The 23,950-nt window shown below is 55.4% G+C and overlaps 1 protein-coding gene across 1 annotated transcript in view; it reads right to left on the bottom strand.

The window, feature by feature from the left end:
• Positions 1-23,950, bottom strand: part of KCNC1 (potassium channel, voltage gated Shaw related subfamily C, member 1) — a gene marked incomplete at its 5' end in the record, with an annotated part of 43,466 nt that overhangs the window by 2,664 nt on the left and 16,852 nt on the right. Inside the window, 2 exons of the mRNA XM_005883349.2 lie at positions 682-870; positions 7,647-8,580. Coding sequence (XP_005883411.1) covers positions 682-870; positions 7,647-8,580 — 1,123 coding nt within the window. The remainder of the gene's footprint in view (positions 1-681; positions 871-7,646; positions 8,581-23,950) is intronic.

Below are 23,950 nucleotides of genomic sequence, written 5' to 3'. Positions count from 1 at the left end.
CAGGCTAATCGGGGTTGGGGATGGAAGGGGCTGCACAGAGTCCCATGTTAACAACCTTCTCTTGGCAAATTCTCTGTCACTAGCAATATTCTGACTGCAAGGACACTGGCTTCAACCCCAAGCCTGAGAAGGAACCCCAAGGCCTGAAGCCACCTTTTTCTTCATGGTTCCCCTCCCAATGGTCTGTGGATTCTCTTTAAAGTATGCCTTTTCCAGAACATACTAAGCCCACAGGGTCCTGGCCAGGCCAGGCCCGTCCCGTTTCCTCCTCAACCACTAGATGGGAAGATCACTCTGCCTTTTGGGTCTGACCTGCCTGCCAGAGCAGCCTGGAGCAGTCGAGGCTCCTCCCAGCACCCCTGGGTACCCCTCTGCTTTTAGGGTCATGGCCCGTAGTCAGCCAGCCTGTCCCCAAGCCCTTCCTATCCCTTACGTACTGATCTTTAATATCAACCCACAGCTGCCTGGACCTCACGTTCTCACTGCCAGCCTACATCCCACTTAGGAGAGAGGAAGTCAGATCCCGAGGGGCCGACCCTGGGGGCTCCTTCTGCTCCCTGCCCCCCATCAGTGTGCCTGCCTGCCCCTCAGCGCCCCTCGCCCGCCACCCCGCCCACCCATCTGCAGGAGCGGGAGGTGAGGCGGCCCGGTGGATGCAGTGCCCCAGCCTCCTCTACATACCCTTTCTCATTCCTCCACCAGGTGGGCACGTGTACTCCCCAGTTGATAAGAGGAAGCAGGGTCCGTATCTCTCGCGGGTGCCCGAGCGCGTAAAGGGCAGGCCCTCATCGGGAGTGAGGGCCTGGTCTATGTGGGGGCAGTCTTCGTTCGCCAGCGCGGCCTTCGCCACCTCCCCATTCAGTTTGGAATCTTCAAACATATAAGCAGAAGCTATTGAGACACTGAAAACTGTTTAGTGGGGGGGACAGGCCGGAGGTGGGGCATTGGCAAAGGGCAGCCCATCCCTGAGAACCAAAAAGTGAGGGGCCACGGAGGGAGGCACGAGGCTGGGGTTCCGGCTCATTCAGGCAGCCCACGGGCTGCCCGCAGTGCTGCGAAGGAGGGGCTCCTGGGTTTGCTCAAAGTTTGCAAAAAGATGAGTTGGCGGGCCCAGCAAGCGCGGTGCTGGGGGCTGGGCCCAGGGCCCAAGGCCCAAGGCTGGGCCGATGAGACAGATGGTGTGGATGCGGACATGGAGAGAGGGCCAGACACAGAGCTCAGGGAGAAGACAGACAGACATGCTGAAACACTGCAGTCCAGAGAGGCAGCCTTTCCTGACCCCTCTGCTGCTGACCAGAGCTGAGCGGCCTCCCATCCTTATCCAGCTCAAGCTTCTCTAGCCCCATCCAGACCCCATCCATCACCTCTACCTCAGCCCCATTTGGATCCCATCTGCTCACTCACTTCACGCTGCCCACCACGCACATCCTATCTGACCACATAGCCTGCCTGCCCCCCGTATGTATCTAATCTGGTCACTCTGTATGCCCTGCCCCCCATGCAGACTAGGCATGGCCACACAGCCTCCTCTGTCCCAATCTGACCAGTCAATCCGCTCCACCCTCCACAAAGACTTAGGCTGGTCATTCAGTCCGCCCTGAGGCCCACACAGACCAAGCCAGTGGCTTCCACTGCGCTCCACATCAAGCAGGCCTGGTCAGCTCGCACAGGCACGACAGGGATGTTTGCATGAGGCAGTGACAGCAGTCATGAGTCGGGAGGGGCTCCCATTCCTCTGTCTCCTCTCAGCAGCATCCCCCGAGAAGCAGAGCAAATGGATGTGTAAAGACAACAGCAGCGGATGGACTCAGGTGGGAAGGCGAGTCTTGGCCTCTGTGGTAGCCTGAGAAGGAACCTGGGGGGCACCTTTTGGGGGGGAGGGCAAAGTGTGGCCAGAGTAGGGAGCTCACCCTCTCCCAAGTCCAGGAGCATCGCCATGGACACCTCTGGACCTGGCGGAGGTAGCGCTGTCTGGCCTCTGCCCCGCCCACCACTCCTGGGGACTGAGCCTGCCCCACGCTCTCTGCTCTCAAAGCAGAATCTTCCTGGCCAGGGTGGGGCCCACCCAGTCCCCACAGTGGGCACCCTGGCTTTCTCAAAGACTTCCTCTAGGGTGAGAGCCTCCAGGGGAGACAGGCCCCACCGTGAGTGGACCACAGGAGGGGAGACTCTTGGAAAGACTACAGGGGGGGGAAAGCTGGAGACAGTCTCCTCCCGATTTGACCCTCTTCCGTGACCCTGTTCACATCATGTAACTACACGCAGAGGTGATCCTCTTCCGCGGGCACACGCTCAGTATGCCTGCGGGCGGGATCACGGCCGTGTGCACATCATGTCACTACAAAGAGGCAGTCAGTCAAAAGTGAAATGGACCAATCAGGTTTATTCGTAAAGCAAATCCAAAAAAAAAAAATCCCATCATAATTTTGGAACTTAAAAAGTCTGCATACAAGATGGAAAGCAGTTCACGTACAGTGCGTTTCTCCACAGATCCCAGGGGCTTCACTTCCCGCTTTACGCTGAGCCAGAAGGGCCAGTTACCAAGGTAACTCTGACACCACGTGACTGGGGCTGGGCCTCTCTGGGGTTGGGGGGCTGCCTAGCACTTGGGGCGTGTCTGCGGGCACACACCTGTGCGTACAGACAAGCCGGGTCCTGCCTCCCACTCTGGCTGGCCCCTGGCTTCCCTCCCAAGGGTCTCTGGGCTGAGGGAGGAGGGTGGTGGGGAGGGGGGGATATAAGGGAGGAGGATGTGGAGGAGGGTGTGAAAGTCGGGGCCCATAGCACTCTGCACACATTTTCCTCCAGGGGAAACAGCAAGTCCTCCCAGCAGCGTCTCCATCTGGGCCATCGTCTGTCAGTGGAGGTGCCCATAGCCTACCGTTCTTGCCCAGGGGCGGGTCAAAGGTGGGGGGTGGAGCCCGAGACTCCTCTGGCTCTGAGTGCTTCGTCCCCACCCAACGGCTCTGCCCCCCAGCGCCAGGCCCCTGGAGCATCCAGCTCCCACAGGCTGGTTTTCCCTGCAGGGAAGGGAGCGGGGGCAACTGGCAGGGATCCCTGGGTGGGTGAGCTGCGCACCCTTCCTTCCCTGAAGGGACCCCAGGACACACCTGGGTCTGCTTCTCTCAACCATGACTTTGAGGAGGGGCTATAATTGGGTGAGAGTGTTTAGGTCTTGTTCTGTGAGGGAGCCAGCCTCCCTGGGCTGTTGGTTTATCTGCAGTTTGGGGTGCTGTCAGAAACGGGGAGCATTCTCCCTCCCCAGCTCCAGAGGGGCGGCTAGAAGAGAGAGAAACAAAGGAGGGGCCAACTCTCCAAACCTGGGGAACCCACGCATTAGGCCAGAGGGTCAGCTCTTCCAAGATTCCCCCTCCGATGCCCTCACCCCCGCCCCCTTGCATGAGCTGGCCACCAGGAGCCTCGGTTCCCACCTGCTCCCCAGAAGGTGGGGAGACCTGCCTCCCCGGCCCAGGGCCCCTCAGCCCCACTAGCCCCGCGGCTTGCGATGATGAAATGGCAGCATGGGCAGCGGCTCGCAGAGATGGTTTCCAGGCTTTGAAATGGGCTGAGATAGATGAGCGTCCGCGAGAGGGTCATTTTTTTTTAAACTTTGGAGCAAGGAGAACCCGGTGTCAGGGCCCTCAACCAGCAGGGCTGGCTTTTTCGCCCTCGTCTCCAGGCACCACCGACGTACTTACTGTTCAGACCAGCAGCGGGCGCCGGGGGCGCACACAGGGCTGGGGCGGGGTGGGGGGTTGCTGGGCATTTCCTTGGGTTTAGCTCCAAGGGGTCTGCCCAGGAGGGGGCTCAGGGAAAAAGTCCCAGGCTATCGGGGGACAGTCTGTGAGAGACAGGAGCAGGGTACAGTCACGAGAACCGGCACAAGTCATGCAACGAAACGAGGAGAGAAAAAGAGAGAAACATGATTAGTGGAGAGAGAGAAAAAGAGAGAATATGAAAAACACAGAAAGAACACCAGGCCTGGCCCTCAGAGTTGCGTCATTTTTCTGATCCTTCCCTCTTAGCCCGCTTGGGGGCCACACGGACCCCACACGGGCCCCAGCTGCCCACCCTGACCCTGTATCTGAGCAGAAACTTGATCAGCTCATGCAGAGGGGCCCTGCCCACCCTGCCTGGTCACCTCTGCCCCAGGGGTCACTCTCCCTGCCCCGGGTCAGCACCACTCCCAGCCCTCTCTGCAGACAAGCACAGGAAGGGAGGGCCGGGAGAGGGGCACTGTGGACTTGCTGCTCAGGGGACAACCTCCCACTGCCACCCCACAGGTGACCCAGAGACTGCAGTGGGCTCCCAGGGGGCCCGGACAGGGTCTTCGCTGGGGCCTCACTGCAGCTCTGTGTGCCTGTGGGCAGGAAAGGGGGTCTGGCCTCCACCCCTCCCCCATGCAGGCCCCCCTGCTCACCTATGGCGGGACCCCGTAGTCTGGACACCACATCATAGAGGACTGACCCACACCACAGGAGCAGAGAGGGACAAGACATACGTGAATGGACGTGAGCAAGTGAGCTGGGCCCCCTGGCTGCAGAGGGGAGTGGGGAAGGCCCTTTCTGGGAGAGGAGCAACTTCTCCTGGGCTATGAGCCCCAGGCAGCCTCTGATGATATGGGGTGACCTCCTGGCATCCCTCTGTAAGGTCCTTCAGCCCCCCAGGACAAGTCCCCCCAACACTGAGGCCATGCCAGCCATGGTACAGAGGAAAACACCAGATCATCCTTCACAGACAAGGGCCCTGAGGCTTGGGGAGAAAGCAGACATAGAGGGGAGGGAAAGGGGCTGCTGGCAGGACTGGGAGGCCTTGCTGGAGTCCCAGGGATCCTGCCCTGGTAGGGGAGGTGCCCTCAGAGACCAGCATGTGGTACTCGGCCCCATCCCAGCTTCTAAAAGAGGAAATGGAGACCCCCGGGTTTCCCTGAGGCCGCTCCCCTGCCCCTGGGGGTGGAGTGAGGCTGGAAAGGCCTGGGGTGCTGCATCTCACCCTGCTCAATCCTTGCAGGGCCGGTTCTCCACCCATATTTGCCTTCCTTTCCTCTGGCCTCCCCACTCACTCATGAATGCACCCCCAGCCCACGCCCATCCAGGTGCATAGCTGAAAGCAGAAAAGGAGGTGAATGGGAAGGGACTCAGGGAGGCAGAGATGGGGACACACCCCTAGGGACCACACCCCTCTCAGTGACAGTTAATCTGGGTCTCACATGCCAGCTGTTGGAGGAAGGGGTGTTCTGGTGAAGCTCAGAGGGGGTCTCAGAATCAAGGCGGGTGGGTCTGGACGTTAAAACAGCACCGGCCGGGGAGGTGAGTACTTGGGAAGGGGGTAGAGATCCAATGTGGGGAGGGAGGGGAAAGGCAGGAGGAGGATCCCGGCAGCTGGGCTCCAGAGGACAGGCTTGGGAGGGCCCAGAACACCTTCTCAGCCACAGAGACTGCTCCTGCCAGAGCTCTGGGTTCCTGAGGCCCGGGGCCAGGGCCGGAGGCTGCAAGGGCAGGACTGCCATGGCCGTGGGCCTGGGGGATCCCACAGGAGTGCATGGGCTTCCCAGGTCTGGTGCAGCATGGGAAGAGGGCTTGTGTCCCAGGACTGGCTGGTGTACATGTCAGAGCACAGTCTGCTCTCTGTGTGTGTGCATGCATGTGTGTGTGTGCGTGCGCTTAGCACACGAAGAATACTGGCATTGTCAGGGATGAGGACAATTGGTGCCGGACTGGAGTGAACTGGGGATCCTTGACAGGGTGGCCTGGGCGCCCATGCTTGGGGCACCGATATGGAAAGATCCAGTGTGGGGGAGATTGACGGAAGGGCCAAGTAGCACCATGGTGATGCCACTCAGGCTCAGCTCTTCCTGAGGGGCCTGGAGTAGAGCTGGGGGCTAGGCCAACCTGGACCCTCTCCTAGATCCCCAGGAACTTTCCTTGTCATAGTGGTGGCTCCTGAGGTCAAATAGCTAGTTAACCCAGAGCAGGGAGGTGGGGCAGGAGCCATGCCTTGGCAGGGAAGCCCGGCTCCCCTCTGGCTCCTATTCCAGCTCCTGCCACCCTCTGGCCCAGCCCAGGACACTAACCAAGTTCCTTTCAGGTGCCTACGGGAATCCCAGGAAGGGGAAAGGTATGGGGACAGGAGAAGGGGCTGGAGAGCCCCCATGGGCAGAGAAGTGGGCCTTGGAGGTACTGCTCTGGGCAGCATAGCTGTGGAATAAAGCCGGATCGTGAGCAGGATGGGGCGGTTGGGTAGAGAGAGCATCAGCAGGGAGAAAGAATCAATCATACGCTGGGGGAGACCACCCAACCTGGGGGAAACTTGCTCATCTAGGGCTGAGCTAGCCTGCAGCCCCCTGCCAGACTTTGGACCCGGGATGTCCCTCACAAACTAAATGCTACCTATCACTCGTTCAGCCCCCTCACCCCACGGAGCTTCACTCAGTGCTGTATTCTTCTCTGGGTCATCCATTCCCTTGAAATCCCTGTGTCCACAGAATAAGTCGATGGTATTCCATGGGTAGAGGTAGACTATGGGCTTTATATCTTCGGACCAGAGCCCCGTGATCAACTTTATGTGCTATGTGCAGGTTCTCATAAAACTGAGATAGTCCCATAACGAACCACTAGCCATGGAATATTAGAATATATCCCACGGTGACTAGTATTGTTTCATGCCCCACCCACCCCCTCCCCCCTCCCCGACCCCCACCGAATTCATGGGAAAGTGGTTGGACACTGGTTGGGGTGTCATGTATTGCTGCTGCAGTCCCTTCCATCGGAAGTGGGGAGAACCATCGGTGGGAGGTGGTGGCTGGTCTGTAGCGCTTTCGCCTAAGCTGCCGGGGGTGGTGGCCCCGCTAATCCTTTGCAAACCAGCCGCTTCCATCAGAAGACCATCAGAAACTCCCACTCAACCATCAACCCAAACAGACAACGTGAAAGCTAGAGTCACTCCAACAGTTTCTAAAGATAAACGCTAAACTCTAGAGTGATGGTAGAAGATGAGTTGGTTCAGCATGCTATGGGGAAGTAAGCTTGTTACGGAGGGCTGGAGGCGTCTCCTAGGACACACCTGGAGCCAGGCAGCCCGAATCAGAGCACGAATTCTACTCGGCTATGGAGACAGGCTCTGTCGGGGGTGAGCATCCTTGCTACTGCCTTTGCAGGGACCCTCCTGCCAGATCCCATGCACCACTTGTGCCGTCTGCACAGCCTGAAGGGAGCCGTGTAAAGACCAAATCAGAAGCTGTCTGCCATTTCCAAATCACGCCCACCCCCGCCCGGCCCGGACACCAGGTCAGTGGCCTGAGTCAGAGACTCACGCTGGACTCCTGCCCACCGAGCAGCAGCTCCCGGGCTCCTGCTAAGAGAGTCCTCGGCAACCTCGAGGGCCATGTCGTCTCTTCAGAACCTCATGAGACCAGCACGTCAACCTCCTTACCCGGGGCCACCAGTGAGGTTCCTCTAGCTGGCCCTCGCCTCGTGAACTTGGCTGCCCAGCATCTCCCTGGGCCCCCAGGCTCCACACCTCAAGATTGAGTGTGGGGGTCCGGGGTTGCCCATGGAACTAAGGAAGCAGTCTGACTGAATCTGGAATCATCGCTACGGGGGCAGAGGTGAAAGGTCAGATCGACATGCCTCTAAGAGGTTTCCTACCTGCTCTGTTAATTTCTAAAATTTCTTCCTGGGCCAGCGGGCATGTGTCACTCTGAGTACTGTGATGTGGAGAGTTTACGACAGATTTACAATAATTGGGAGATCCCAGCTGCGGTGGCCGTGGAATATGCTTCTTTTTTTTCTTTGGTAGTTTCTGCTTAGCCATGGCTAAGGAGTAGTACATCCCGAAATTGTTCACGATGACGGGCACGGGCATGGCGATGGTCAGCACGCCCGCCAGTGCACACAGTGCTCCCACCAACATCCCGGACCATGTCTGCGGGTACATGTCTCCGTAGCCCAGTGTTGTCATGGTGACCACGGCCCACCAGAAGCCAATGGGGATGTTCTTAAAGTGGGTGTGCTCACTGGCACTGGGGTCATTGGGCTGGGCCCCTATCCTCTCAGCGTAGTAGATCATGGTGGCGAAGATCAGGACACCCAGGGCCAGGAAGATGATCAGCAGTAGGAACTCGTTGGTGCTGGCGCGGAGCGTGTGGCCCAGGACCCGCAGGCCCACAAAATGCCGGGTCAGCTTGAAGATGCGCAGGATCCGCACGAAGCGGACGACGCGCAGGAAGCCCAGGACGTCCTTGGCAGCCTTAGAGGACAGGCCGCTGAGGCCCACCTCCAGGTAGAAGGGGAGGATGGCCACAAAGTCAATGATGTTGAGCGAGTTCTTGATGAACTCTACCTTGTTGGGGCAGAAGATGACACGCATGAGGAACTCGAAGGTGAACCAGACCACGCAGACGCCCTCGATGTAGGTGAGGAAGGCCTCCGTCTCTGCTTCCCGGTAGTAGCGCACTTGCGTGCCATTCCGAACATTCTCGATCTCCGTCTTGTTCACAATGGGGTTGAAGCGCTCGTGGGTCTCCAGGCAGAAGGTGGTGATGGAGACCAGGATGAAGAAGAGGGAGGCCAAGGCCACATACTGTGGGGGAGAAACACAGTGTCAGAGGGCAGGCCCTCCCACCCAGAGCAGAGAAACTGGGGGTGCCTTTGTGTTGGGTCCAGTCAGATGCCAGGTCAGGGAAGACGCCAGCACAGTGACCCTGCCAACACAGGGCCAAGCTAACAGGCCATTTTTCCTTCCTCCCGGCACAGGGTAAGGACGCTCAGGGAGTTAAAGGGTTGTGGCAGAGATTCCTTTGTTTTCACAAACATGTTTCCTTTCCTCTTGGATGTGCAGCTAGCCTACATTTCCCAGCCTCCCTTGGGTTAGATGGGGTCAAGTGACTGAGTTCAGGCCAGTGGACAGTGAATGAAAGGGGTATGCATTAATGCCAGGTCTAGCTCATAAACCCTTCCGCAGTGCCACCAGGAGGAAGGAGCCTGGGTCCCTGAGAAGAAAAACCACTAAATACTCTCGTTGAACTATTACTTGAGTGGGAAATATACTATTTTGTTAAGTCACTGTGGTTTGGGGTGGGGAGATTGGTTAAAGCCTTTAGCCACCCTGACTAATAAAAATGACCAACTTGCTGGGCTAAAGTTGGCAAAGAAATGAGAGGGGGCAGCTACGGTGGTATCTGGCCACATCTCCCATCTTTTGTCTGTACTTCACTCGCGGAATCTCTTTCAGGTTCTAGCCTATCTAGATCTAAAGAAGATGTTCATCTGCCTCAGGGCCTTAGATGACTTTTTTTAACTGCTCCCTCTATCCTCCTAGGAACTCACACACCCAACCAGGAAGTGAGTTCCCCATCCTTGGGGGTATTCAAACAGAGGCTAAATGGTCATTGTCAGAGATACGGTGCCAGTCCTGGCATCAGGAGGTGAACTGGACAAGGTATCCTCAAAGGCACATAAACCATAGGGTCTGCTTCTTCCCTGCTGCCTGCCAGACCCAGGGTAGGGGTGTGGGTGGGAGAGAGGAAGAAGCTGTCGGGATGCTGGGGCTTTTCAAACATATGTGAGTACCTGCTTCTCTCAGACCCCATCAGTGAGAAGGAAATGGCCAGAATATCCCAGTCTGTCCAGAACCACCTGCTCTGTCCCTGAGCTCCTGGAGAAAGGTTCAGGAGACCCTTTGGTTTGGTCTGGTGGCCCCATATGATGACCCCTTGAGCTTCTTGAGCCCACAGCAGACATGGAAATCCAAGGAAAGAGAATCAAGTAGCTGCCTGAGCTTCAAACCCTCCTGCTCAAGACTGAATTCCAGGCAAGGTCTCTTCTTACAGACTCCAGGTGGGTCCCCCGGAACTCTAACAGACCATGGCCTCCTTAGGCATTGCCCTGGGCAGGTGGAACCCTGGCCAGTCAGCTCTCCTCCAGGGGCCCAGCAGGTCAGTCTTGCCCGCATGTTCCTGCTGCTCCCCTTCCCTCTGGACCCTCCTTCTCTCCGCTTGGCCAAGACAGACCATGGCCGGAGGCAGCCCTGGGGTACAGGCTGGAATAGGTGGAACCTTTGGTCCACAGAGGTGCTCTCATAACTTCAAGGAGTGCCATGGTCTCACCCTGTATCTTCAGCAGGAGGCAGCCATGCTGCTTCTAGTGATTAGGTTGCATTGACACCCACCTCCACCTGTTGTTTTGGGGGTGTTTTTTTGGGGGGGGAGGGGGCACACTGGAAGTCCCAGAACAGCCCTATCTGGTTTGACCATGGCCCTGAGACCTGGCACCCAACTGGAAGGGATCTAGAAGCCCAGAACTATGTGGACCTTCCAAGCCACATTCTGGGTGGGGAAGGGGAGAACTAAGGGGAAGGGACAAAGGCAGCATCTCAGATTGTCTGCATAGAGAAGCCGTCAGAGATTATCTGATCCAAGACACTACCTGCTACAGATGGGGAAGCCTGTGGCCCAGAAACAGGAAGAGATTTGCCCCAGGCAATCATTATGGGATGCCGATAGTTCTGTAGGCTTAGAGCTCTGAGCAATTTGCAAAAACTTTATCTAGACTACTAGAGACTGATCCCTATGCACCCTTCCTCCATTCACCTATGCTTCCTTCATTTTATCTACCCATTATCCATCTTTCCTTCCTTCCTTTTCCCCTCCCTTCCATCCACACATCATTCACCTTTTTCCCTCCTTCCCTCTCTCTCCCTCCTTCCATTCCTTCCTCCATTTTCTCCATTTCTCTCTTCCATCCAACATGCATGCATCCATTCTTTCTTCCTTCCCTTCCTCATCAAGCACCAGGTTATGCCCAGCACAGAGGGGAATCCTCAGGGAGGAACCCTCAGGGAGGATTCCAGCCCAGGCCTCAGGGAGCTCCTTGCCCAGCGGAGGGTAAAGGACACTCACAGAGACAATGCGGTGGCCTGGAAAGGTGATCCCCTCAGCCCCATGAAGTGGTGAGGCTTGGACAAGGCGGGACAGGGTAGGCTTCTCTCAGACCCCATCAGTGAGAAGGAAATGGCCAGAATATCCCAGTCTGTCCAGAACCACCTGCTCTGGCCCTGAGCCCCTGAAGAAAAGTTCAGGAGACCCTTTGGTTTGGTTTGGTGGCCCCATATGATGACCCCTTGAGCTTCTCAAGCCCACGGCAGACATGGGAATCCAAGGAAAGAGAATCAAGTAGCTGCCTGAGCTTCAAACCCTCCTGCTCAAGACTGAATTCCAGGCAAGGTCTCTTCTTACAGACTCCAGGTGGGTCCCCCGGAACTCTAACAGACCATGGCCTCCTTAGGCATTGCCCTGGGCAGGTGGAACCCTGGCCAGTCAGCTCTCCTCCAGGGGCCCAGCAGGTCAGTCTTGCCCGCATGTTCCTGCTGCTCCCCTTCCCTCTGGACCCTCCTTCTCTCCGCTTGGCCAAGACAGACCATGGCCGGAGGCAGCCCTGGGCTACAGGCTGGAATAGGTGGCACCTTTGGTCCACAGAGGTGCCCTCATAGATAACTTCAAGGAGTGCCATGGTCTCACCCTGTATCTTCAGCAGGAGGCAGCCATGCTGCTTCTAGTGATTAGTTTGCATTGACGCCCACCTCCACCTGTAGTTTTTGGGGTTTTTTTGGGGGGGGAGGGAGGGGGCACACTGGAAGTCCCAGAATAGCCCTGTCTGGTTTGACCATGGCCCTGAGACCTGGCACCCAACTGGAAGGGATCTAGAAGCCCAGAACTATGTGGACCTTCCAAGCCACATTCTGGGTGGGGAAGGGGAGAACTAAGGGGAAGGGACAAAGGCAGCATCTCAGATTGTCTGCATAGAGAAGCCGTCAGAGATTATCTGATCCAAGACATTACCTGCTACAGATGGGGAAGCCTGTGGCCCAGAAACAGGAAGAGATCTGCCCCAGGCAATCATTATGGGATGCCGATAGTTCTGTAGGCTTAGAGCTCTGAGCAATTTGCAAAAACTTTATCTAGACTACTAGAGACTGATCCCTATGCACCCTTCCTCCATTCACCTATGCTTCCTTCATTTTATCTACCCATTATCCATCTTTCCTTCCTTCCTTTTCCCCTCCCTTCCATCCACACATCATTCACCTTTTTCCCTCCTTCCCTCTCTCTCCCTCCTCCCATTCCTTCCTCCCTTTTCTCCATTTCTCTCTTCCATCCAACATGCATGCATCCATTCTTTCTTCCTTCCCTTCCTCATCAAGCGCCAGGTTATGCCCAGCACAGAGGGGAATCCTCAGGGAGGAATCCTCAGGGAGGATTCCAGCCCAGGCCTCAGGGAGCTCCTTGCCCAGCGGAGGGTAAAGGACACTCACAGAGGCAATGCGGTGGCCTGGAAAGGTGATCCCCTCAGCCCTATGAAGTGGCGAGGCTTGGACAAGGCGGGACAGGGTAAGGACTTAAACCAGGTCTTCCAACTCCAGAAACAGCTCTGCGAGGGTCCAGACAGTGCCGCCCTGGGTCACCACAGAGGAGGATCAGGAAAGCAAAGTGGAAGCACCTGACAGAGGTAACTTCCAACCCAGGTTTACCCAGCACTTTCCACACCAGAGTTGCCAACGCTCTTGGAGCTAAAACAGCCCTGTCTGCTGGGTATTTGGTCCCAGGTTCCCTCTGGAGGGCCCCATCTTGGAGCTTGGCATTCACAGCCCACACTCCCCATGGGCAGGTCATGCCCCAGCCATACCCACTTCCCTTTGTGAGAGAGGGATGCCAAGAGGTAGGGCCCACTGTACCCGTGGGCTCCCGATCCTGGGCGATGGCAGAAGGCAAGAGGCACCTCTCCTTGCTGCCCCACCAACCATGGCATCACCCTCCTAATCTGACCCACATCCATCCTCCTCTGTCCCCTCTGCTTATATGTGACTCTCTCTCAACAGGGCTACTGCCACCAAAGCTAACAGGTTTTAGGCGTCAGTCTTGGCCACCAGTCCAGCCTCCAAGCCAGAGGGAGCGACTGGCTGGGATCCCAGCTCTGCATGCCGCCTGCCCATGCTGCCCACGGAGAAAAGCCTGACTCCTCAGCCAGGTATGAGCTGCTGTGCCCTGGCCTCCCCGACTTCCTTACATGCACTTAATGTTCTTGCCAGATGCAACTCTGCCATTTCTGACCCCACACCTCCGTGTCTCCCCATCTCCGCATCATCACACCTGTTGTTCCTTCCACCAGAGTGTTCCTGCCCATCTTTCTCTGGAAAAACCCCTCATCCTTCAGCACCCCAGGAAGTAGCCCTTCTCCTGGGGCGCCTTCACCAGGTGGGGCTCTTCATTGCAGCTGAGACCCTTACGAGGCAGCAAATAAAGGGACTCCCTAAGGAGCCTCTACATTCACCCCCGGGAGACAGCCAGCCTGTCTCCAACTCCGCTCATGAGTGCCCAGGGAGGCTCATGGGAACAACCCAGACAGGGCACTGATGTCCCAGGAGCCTTCTCACTCCCAGGTGCCCCACAGGCCCCTAGAGCTGTCATCCCATTTGCTCCTCTCACAGGACAGGTCTTGATGGGGAAAATGAGGCCCAGAAAGAGGTCAAGTCTTATAAAAACTCGGGGAGGAAAAAATCCTTGGTTCTCAGCCATCAGCGGAGATCCTGTCTAGATTCCTTCCTCTCTGGGCCCCAGAGCCAAAGGAGTGGGGATGGGGTGGACAGCAGCAGCCAGGCCTCGAGCCAGACACTAGGCCTTCTTCCCAGGGAAGCTGGCAGAGGTGGGAGCCGGGCCTCCCGCCCTGCCTAGGCTCCCTGGTGCCTTCCTTCTGGCCTGAGCTGCCGGCAGCCTGGTCCTTTGTCACAGGCAGAGGCCCAGCAACACCCGGGTCCAAGAGTGCTCTTAGGGCTGTGGAGGAAGGTGCCCCTAGGCTCCCTGGTGCCTTCCTTCTGGCCTGAGCTGCCAGCATCCTGGTCCTTTGTCACAGGCAGAGGCCCCAGCAACACCCGGGTCCAAGAGTGCTCTTAGGAGGGCTGTGGAGGAAGGTGCCTTGGTTGCTCAGACCACATTCTCCGAAGCCTAGAGACTAGCAGGGCAGCCACGGTGCACAACCAGCGCAAGAGCTCACATCCCGCTGAGTCCCCGGCTCCCTTCTGTCCAGCCTCAGGGAAGCTGAGCACAGGAAGGAGAGAGGAGGACGCTGCCCAAGCTAAGGGCCTATTCTGCGCCTTAATCCTCACACACCCAGTCAGACAGGTGGCTGTGCTATGTTGTGCCAAAAAGCGAACCCAGGTGCAGAGAGGTTGAAGGACCAAGTGTTGAAAGCTAGGCTTGGACCCGATTCGATCTAGCTCCAGAACCTAAGCTCTTTCCACCACTAGAGTGACCACAGCTCTTGGGGCTAAAAACACAGTCCTGTGCACTGGGGAGCTGACCCTGATCATGTCTGAATGGTTCATCTTGGAGGTTGGCACCCACAGCCCAGACTATTTGAGGGCAGGCTATGCCCATTGCCAGTGACGAGAGCGCCGGGATGCCTGGACCCACAGGCTGGAGCCCAGCCACACCTGAATGGCTCTTGGGCGGCTTTGCCCAGGACTTGGTAGTGCCTGGGGCTAGAGCAGCCCCGGGGGCTGGCGCAAAGCCACACCTTGCTCAGGGAATCAATGCTGACAGCAGCCTTGGATGGTCTAGCCTGCATCCCCACCTGGCCCACTTCCTTGAAGACTCAGAAGGCAGGTGGAAGATGACTTCAACTTGTTCAAGAAGCTCAGCCAGAGGGAGGCGGGGAGAATTTAAGGGGAGGGGAGGATCTGAGATCAGTGGACCCCTAGCAGGGACGGAACCTCTGCCTAGCAGACCCAGGGCAGCAAGCCTGGGCTGTCGCTCCCTGTAGGGGCTGCAGGCAAGGGCAGGGCTGCACCCCATGTGAGCTGTCTGCCTCCCAATCCCAGTCACCCAGAGGACAGGGAACAGTCACTCACAGACCACAGGCACACAACTACCCAGAGTACACACCTCACCCATTACCTAAGCACATACACTGTGCATGTGGCCACACAAGCTACAGCACAGTGTCCCGCCCACACACACACAGAGAACACAGGGCCCATGGAGCATACTGAAACATCGCCGCACACCAAACATACACACCCAGGTGCTGCACTGCCGGGCGCACTCCCTGCACGCTCCACACAGCACTCGCGCGTGTACACTCAGAGCATACGGAGGATGCAGAAGTGGTCACCACACAGCACACCCACTACAGATACAATAGATCCCGGCATTGCCACTCAGCCGGCCCCTCCTCTGCCCACTGCACCCCCAAGGGTATGACTGACTCAGTGTCTGTCTCTCCAGCCCGCCTCGCCTCTGCCCTCAACCTGCCTCCTGATCTGATGGTGCCAGTTCCTGGATTGCCCATCCCTAGGGCCTGCCCATCATCAACAGGCTTCCTGGTTTCCCGCCACCCACCAGACCTGTCTCCTTTCCCCAGCCCACCCCTGCAGCATCTGTGTCCCCACAGCCAGGATCCAGGCCAGCTGTAAGGCCAGTCCCTCCTGGGCTGCTAGCTGGTGAGGGGGCACAAAGGGAGCTGTCACCCAGCCCGGTCACCTCAGCGACCACCCTGTGACATTTCAAGACAGTAATAGGCAAGATCTCCTGATAATGCAGCATAAAGCCAAGCCAGTAGTTTCTGGCTTTCCCCCCCGCACCCCAGAACCAAATCACAAACCATGAGAGACCCACCAATTGTGTTCTAGAAAGTGTAGCCATGGCAACGAAGCAAGGCATCCCATTTCTATAGTAACCAGGGTGGTGAGGCTGTTGGCTGTAAAGTCAAACAAACCTACTAGTGATCTGTTGACTTAAGAAGATGTTTTATAAATCACCAAGTTATTTTTATCGTAGCCCCACCCTTGAAACTATAAATCAGAAAGGCAATTTACTATCTATTAAAATGACCAATATGTGCTATGACTTTCATTTATAAATTATTTATGCCGCAGTCATCTTTAAAAAAAATTGTACTTGCTTTTCAGAACTGTGCAGGGGGGGTTCGCTGTGGGGATCTGCGTTCTTGCAGTTTATTCCAGAAACAAGGCGATGGCGGGACAACGTCCTGGTCTGGCCGCGCACTGCACTCGCCCTGTGACTCTGGCAGGTTCATTCCCCTCTCTGGGCCTCAGTGTCATCACCGGCAAAGTGAGAACTGGACTCGGTCCCTGCTGAGGATCCTGACACTCGGCGAGGTCTCAGGCAGGGGGCTGGTCGGGGAGCCCTGGCTGGGCTCCAGGCCCCGGGCCCCCAGAGGCTCCAGGTCAGCTTTTCCGTCTAATTAAACCTGCCCGGCGGGGGGTGCAGCGTTTGAGTCAATCTGCGTGGAGTCAGTGATGCAGAGCAGGCGGGATGGCCAATTGGCCTAAATAAATTGTCAGTTGAGTTGAGTTTGGAAACCGAATTAGACTCGTCTGCCCTTCCTTGCGCTGGGCGTGCCCACAGCGTGTGGGGCTGGTTGAGGGTTGGGAGGAGGGGAGAAAAGGGAAGGGGGCACTTTGGGGTCGGGTCCCTTTTTGGGTCCATCAATAAATGCCCCCGCCATCAACTCCAAGCAGCCTGGCTGGGTCCTGAGCTCGCCATCCGGTGTTCAGGTCCTGGCCCCCATTCCTTCCCACGAGTCCTCCCTTCTTGGCACCCAGCGCAGGGAGCAGTGGGTGACAGGAGCTCCCGTGGTGCTATGTGGAGGGTGGGAGCTGGAGGGTGTGAGTGTGTGCGGGGAACGTGGCTGTGTGGGCGCCTGTTTGGGAAAGTCTGTGTGCTGGGAGAGGGCTGGCGGGGAGGGCGGCAGTGTGTAAACGTGGAGTAGGTGTGTGCCTGGGGAAGGCATGTCACCCGCTTCTGTGACCTGACTCGAGGCATGTGCAAGGAGCCCAGACTCCCCAAGAGGCAAGAACCCACTTCACTGAATCCATGATTCATTCTCACCACCCTCGACCCAGGTCACGCCCAGAAAGGGCTGCAGAGGTTCCCACGTTGCTTCATTCCAAGATGCACATTTTGGAAATGCAAATATGTCATGAAACGTACACATCCGTAAAACAGTATTTCTTCCCATCTCCCCAACATGCTGTTATTGGACTCATGGCATGTCTTAAATCGGCGGCACCTTGGACTTGTGAACACATGGTCATTAGAAACTCAGAACGTCGAGATAGAGAGATGGAGGAAAGGTGGAGAGGTGGAGAGGGAGAGAGAGAGAGAGAGAGAGAGAGAGAGAGAGAGAGAGAGGAGGCCCTCAGAGGTTTCTGGTCCAAAGGCCGCCCCTTGGGCAGACATGGAGAAGGGGAGGCACAGCGAGGGAAGGGACCCGGCCAAGGTCACGAGCTCTCAGGTAGAGCGGAGAGGAGAGCCAGGTTCTCCGGAAGCATCAGTGCTGGGCTCTAGCTTGGGGCTCCCTTCATTGCGGCCACTGAGCTTTTGCTTAAAACGCCCTCCCAGGCCTCTCCGCTCTTCTCCCGTCTGCCTTCTAGACCCCAGGTCCGAAGCAGCTCGAATCCCTCTTGTCAAAGGAGGCCGTAGCTGGAGCAGAAATGGTGGGACCCTGAGTTCAGACCAACCTGAGTTTGGGGGCCTGGCCCAACTGGTGACCTTGGGCAAGTCACTGGCCCTTACTGAGCCTTCATTCCCCCTATCAAGGGATAGGGAGGAGGTGGGATAGGATTCCCTGCCTCCCAGTAGCTGTGACAATGAAATGAAATAATACATAGAAAATAGGAAGGAGCTATTCAAACACATTGTTTCAGTCCCCACGCAAACCTCCCACTCTGACCTCCAGTGGGCCTCCCACCTGGTCCTTTCCCACCAAAACGGAGAGCTTGGGATCAGTGCCTCACAGGCAGGAGAGCCGAGAGTCTTAGTCACGGATGGGAACCGCTGAGCTGGGAGCACCTGGGACGGGGGCAGATGTGCCCCCACATCACAAAACAGCACGACTGTCCTTCAGAGAGCCTCCGCCCGCCCCGGCTCAGCCCAAGCGGCTTGAGCTCCTGCCTGGGCCTGGCTGAGCAGCACGGTGACCAGTCTGCCCCAGCCCCCTCCTGGCGTTTGGGATCGGGACCAGATGAGACCCAGTGCCAGGCAGCTCTGATGCCCAATGAACCTCATCATCCTGAGACAACATTAGGGGCTGGGGAGCAGGCAGCATAGTAGAAGGGAAGAGGCCTGGGCTTGGCCTCAGAGGCCTGAGTTCGAATCCCAGCTTTGCCACTGGCTTATGATTACAGGCAAATGACATCTTGGAGACTCAGTCCCTTTATTCTTCAAATGAGGACAATGATAATAACAGCCTCCAGGAAGGAAGACATTACTGAGGGGCCTGGAGGAGCAGGTGGGTGTCTAGAAATTTTCCAGATCCAGGGCAGAATCCGGGGGCAAGAGAAACCCCATGGCTGCCAGTTCCCTCGCACACTGGGATTCACACTGGGATGCACACTGAGATTTTCCCTCTACAAAAACCCAAACACAGCATTTTTGCCCCCCAGCATTTTTAACATTATTAAAATCCTCACTAGAGATATGGTGTTGTTGTTGTTGTTGTTTTCATTGATTCTAGAGAGAGAGGAGGGGAGAGGGAGAGAGAGAAACATTGATGTGAGAGAGAAACATCAATTAGTTGCCTCCTGTATATGCCCAGACCGGGGATCGAATCTGCAACCTGGGAATGTGCCCTGACCAAAAACCAAGCCCACGACCCTTTGGTGCATGGGACGACCGCTCTAACCACTGTACAACACGGGCCAGGGCCCATTAACATTTTAAACCCGGAGAAATACTAGTGTTCCATACAGGAGATTGCTCTTCTGGTTCACGCCTTAGATTGTTATGTGTCTCTGGGTGGGCTTGTCTGATGAGTTATGGAATCCTTTGTGTTTCCTTGCCAGGGAGCTCAACTAAATTTGGTGCTCACCTCTGGACTAATCTTTTACCCGGGTTTGGGGTGTCACTATTTCTTCTCTATTATTCTTATTTTTTCTTTTCTTTTCTTCTTCATTTCTAAGGGTTCTGTTATAGGTGTGTCTCATGGGCCTCATTTTTGTGCCGCTACTTGGGATAAGGAATAGGTGCCTGAGATGGCCAGGTCAGGAAGTGAGTAGGAAGGCATCCCATATGGGTACACAGGCCTCCCCCGGGGGCAGGTCAGTAATGGCCGCTGTGGTAGCCCTGAGGCAGATGTCTCTGCTGGTGACCACCAGTGAGAGGGGCTCCTGAGGCCACTTGTTCTGTCTTTAGACAGCTCTAGAGACATGCTTTTATTCCTTGTTTAAGTCAACCTCCCTGCCCCTCTCCGCCCCCCCACCACCCCCATGATCCCAGTTCTGCTCTATGGAGTCACCAAACACACCCGCTTCCCTTCTTCTCCGTGACAGCCCTGCCCACAGCTGCAGGTGGGCCTCCGACCTCACCCCTGAGCCATCCCTGCTGCAGACCAGGCCTCCGCTTCCATCACACTCCCTGTCTTGGGCCAGCTCCCCGGCCTGGTTCAGAGCCTGCTTTTCTTGAGCACTCACTGTGCATGGCTAAACGCATCGCATGCTTTACCCTTTTCAATCCTTACAATCCCCTTGGTGGCAGGAGTGTTTAGCTTTGTTGAGCCTCACTGTCCTCTGCTATCAAGTAACAATGACCGCCATTACCAACATGATCTCATTCATCTTTAAAAAAGCCTCTCTAAGGGAGGTGTCATTTCCTCCATTTTGCAGACAAGAAAATTGAGGTTCAAAGTGATTACGAAGTGCAAAACCTCAAAAACCCACACAGTTCGGAAGTGATAGGCAGAATCTGAAACCAGGCTGTTCTGACCCCCAAACCACTATGCGCTACAGCTTCCACTTGCAAATCTCTTTCATACACACACACACACACACACACGCACACACACACACACACTACCTGAGCCATCAGCAGGTCTGTCTTGATTGTCCCCATTTGACAGATGAGAAAACTGAGGCTCCAAGCTTCATGGTATGTCCACTAGAAATCCACTGGGAAATATTCCCCTGTGCCCATTTGTGTTTTTGCATCGAGTCAGGGGTCCTGACTCCCAATAGGGTATGCATGTGTATATATGTGTGTGTGTGTGTGTGTGTGTGTGTGTTGGGGGGAAAGGAATAAAAAAGTGACCCAAGAGGGACAGCTCAGGGAGGGCAGTGAACACAGCCCAGGTAGGACCACAGTTGACTGTCCACCTGCTCTCTCTCCAACAAATATTTACTCCTAGTCCCAGGCCTGTGTAGGGCACTGAGTACAGAGTGAACCAAACAGCCACCTGGCAGAGGAAACTATTTATGAAATAACCAAATAACCATACAAGCAAATACATACCTATATGAGGTGATGAGGGCTTCAAGAATGCACAATGCATTTGATGGGAGACTATATATATATATATATATATTTCAGAGAGGAAGGGAGAGGGGGAGAGAGAGAAACATCAGTAATGAGAGAGAATCACTGATCGGCTGCCTCCTGCATGTCCCACACTAGGGATTGAGTCCAAAACCACGGCATATGCCCTGACTAGGAATCAAACCCTGACCTCCTGGTTCATAGGTCGAATCTCAACCACTAAGCTATGCTGGCCGGGCCATTTGATGGGTCTTTAGCAACGAGTCTTGGGGTTAGAACAGCCCCCAGGAGGAGGTGACAAATGCAGAGGTTGGAAGGATGGGTAAGAATCAACTAGGGAAACATAGGCTACGAGGAAGAGCATTCTAGGCAGAAAGATAGGAACAATTCCCAGTCCTCATGTCTTTTGACCACCAGCAGCATCTGAGATAGCTGGTCACTCCCTCCTTTTTGTCACACTTCCCAGGGCCCCACTGTCTCTTGACTTTCTCCCACCTCACTGACTGCTCCTTCTTGATGTCCTTTGCCAACCTCTTGTCCCAGCCTCTAACGATCGGGCAGTCCTTGGTCCTCTTCTCCATCTACACTCATTCACTTTAGTGATTCACCCCGTTTCCAGGCTTAAACACCATCACCCATTCAAGTCCCACTAACAGCACACTCCTAAATGTTCACCTGCTGTCAAGCTCTCCTACGGAGCTCAGGACTTCAGCGTCCCAGTCCTTAGCATCTCTAGGTGGAGGTCTAATAGCTCTCTCACCAACATAACAAGTCAACCAACTCCTGTACCACCACCACGCCCTGCAGCCTTCTCCATCTCATGAGATAGCAATGCCATCCTTAACAAAGACCGGGAGTCATCCTTGACACCTCTCTTTCTGTCACACCTCCCATTTAGTCTATAAGGAAATCCTGTTGGCTCAGCTTGACATAAATCCAGAATCTGACCACTTCCCACAACCACTGTTACCACCCTGTCCCAGCCACCATCATTTCCCTCTAGATCAGCGTTCTCAACCTGTGGGGTCGCGATCCCTTTGGGGGTCGAACGACCCTTTCACAGGGGTCGCCTAAGACCATCGGAAAACACATATATAATTACATATTGTTTTTGTGATTAATCACTATGCTTTAATTGTGTTCAGTTTGTAACTATGAAATTGGGGGTCACCACAACATGAGGAACTGTATTGAAGGGTCGCAGCATTAGGAAGGTTGAGAACCACTGCTCTAGATTATGGTGAGAGCCTTTTAACTGGTCTCTCAGCTTGCAAGATTCCTGGTGTGCTAGGACTACTTTCATCACAGCAGCCAGACATTCCTTTTAACATGTAAATCTGACTGCGTCATTTCTCTGCCCTGAACGCTGTTCACCATTTCTCTCAGAGGAAAACCCAAGGTCCTCACAATGCCCTGTAGGTCCACCAATACCCCTCCACGCTCCTCTCCTGCCACTGGCCACCTTTGTTCCAGCCACACCTGCCTCCTGAAACATGGTCCTTAAATATGCCAGACACATGCCTGCCTCAGGGCCCTCACATTGGCTGTTCCCTCTGCCCAGGTATCCTCATGGCTCATTCCCTCACCGTCTCGTGAAAATGCCAGCCTACTCTGACCACATTATTTTAAATTTCAACCAGCACCCCGCAACCAATCTGGTTTTCCTTATTCCACACCCCGCACATTGCACGTACCATTTTTGAACACACACTTTCCCCCAGCTTTACTGAGGTAGAGCACACACACAATAACAGTCTCCCATTCTAAGTGTCCAGTTGGATGAGTATTGATACTTAACACTATCTAATTTACTGAGTTTTCATATTTATCACCCAGGAAGTGGCTGGATCTGGGGATCAGGCTGGCCCTGCCGCCAGGCCTAGCTACATGCAGCTCACTGTGCTCAGGAGCCAGGAGCACAGCTAAGCAAGAGCACAGCTTCCCCTCTGTGGGAAGGTCCTGGATACACGTCCTGTGTCCGCTGGCCTCAGTCTTTCTATCTACACAATGGGCATAACAAGTTTCCTCCCTTCAGCCTCCTTAGGAAGGGAACCTCTCCTCTGGGGCCCCCTTTCCCTCTTCTGTACGGGCAGTGCACACAGTCACTGACTTACTGCTGCTGTATCTGCGTCTACACTGGCAATGTGCACGGTCACTGATGTCAGACTGGCCTTTACACCGGCACTGACCACGCTTACCTCAGATCTTCATCTACGCTGACAGAGGATAATCTCTATCCACGAGTCTGTGACTAAACTGGCCCCGGATGCACTCACAAATCACTCAGCTATGTTCCCATCAGCTCAGTCTCCACAGAGGTTGTTTGTTACGCTGGCAACCGGCACAGAGATTGAGAGCAGACCCACGTCTACACTGGCAATGGGCACACTCATTGACAGCAGACTCAGCAGACACACATACACATGGGCAGCAGGCACAATCACGTTCATCTCTTGGCAATGGGCACACTCAATACACAAAGGCCTGAGTCCCCACCAGCATTGACATGAATGACTGAGGAGCGTGCGCACAGGGCACAGAGGCTCCTGCCAGCTGCAGGCACAGGTTATGAAGTTCAACACCCCAAGTACTGCCAGGGGGCAGAACCTGGCACGGGAACCTGGAATTCAAAACCAACATGCGGGCACTGGGGTGTGGAAGCTAGAATCTGGGCATCAGATCTGGAATCTGGGACACATGGCGACATGAGACCATGTCTATTCCCAGCATCTTGAGATCACTCAAGGTGAGGGAGAGACTTGGGCTGTGTGACTCCAAGCACCGCCTGCCCCCTCCCTACCCCACACCCAGGCCGGCCCAGCCACCCTGGGCTTTAAAAAGCACCAGGAAATGTCACTTTCTTTTTGAGGAGGTGCGATGGGAGGAGATGGCCAAGCCAGTTTAGCTGCCGGCCTAGTCAAAGGCTGGGAACAGTGACAGCACCTTCAAATCCTGAAGCTTGTTTCTTACTCAGGCTGGATAGAATTCCAGCCCTTTCCCCGCAGACGGAGCCCTACCTAGTGCCAGTCCAGCACTCCCTGCGCCCACTGGCTGCATTTCCCCATCTGCAAAGCGAAGGGTGGCCTGGATCCACTCAAGCTCCAGCTCTGTCTCCAGGACTCATGTGCTACCCACAAGAACACCTAGATCTACCAGAGACAGCCTGGATGAGAGACAAGTGCGGGTGGCTCCTCCCGAAAGAAGAAAGCTCCAAGGACATGCGGCCATCCATTGATGCAGCTTTCACACAATTGTTCGTTGATTTAATCACCAAGTATTTACGGAGTGCCTATTATACAACAGGTACATTTCACAACCACCTCCAGAAATAACAGCTTTAAAGCTCCCAGCACAGAGTTAGGCACATAGTAGGTATCAATCATGAGGATAAAGATACCTACTGTGTGCTGACACTAATACTGAGCTGGACCTGTTCCTAAGCACTCTTATCATACATGACTCATCTCATTGCCCATACATCATCTCTGAAGTCCACACTGCGGTTACCATCACAATTTTACAAAGGAGGAAACTGAGGTGTGGAGAGGTTAAGTTGTCCATGATCATGAACCTGGGAGGTGATGGAGTTAGGCTTTGTCTGACTCCAGAACACATGCTCTTACCCAC

This window comes from Myotis brandtii, unplaced genomic scaffold, assembly GCF_000412655.1.
Source record: "Myotis brandtii unplaced genomic scaffold, ASM41265v1 scaffold782, whole genome shotgun sequence".
Lineage (NCBI taxonomy): Eukaryota > Metazoa > Chordata > Mammalia > Chiroptera > Vespertilionidae > Myotis > Myotis brandtii.
Note: the sequence above shows the minus strand (reverse complement) of the source record. Positions and strands in the feature narration are given on the sequence as shown.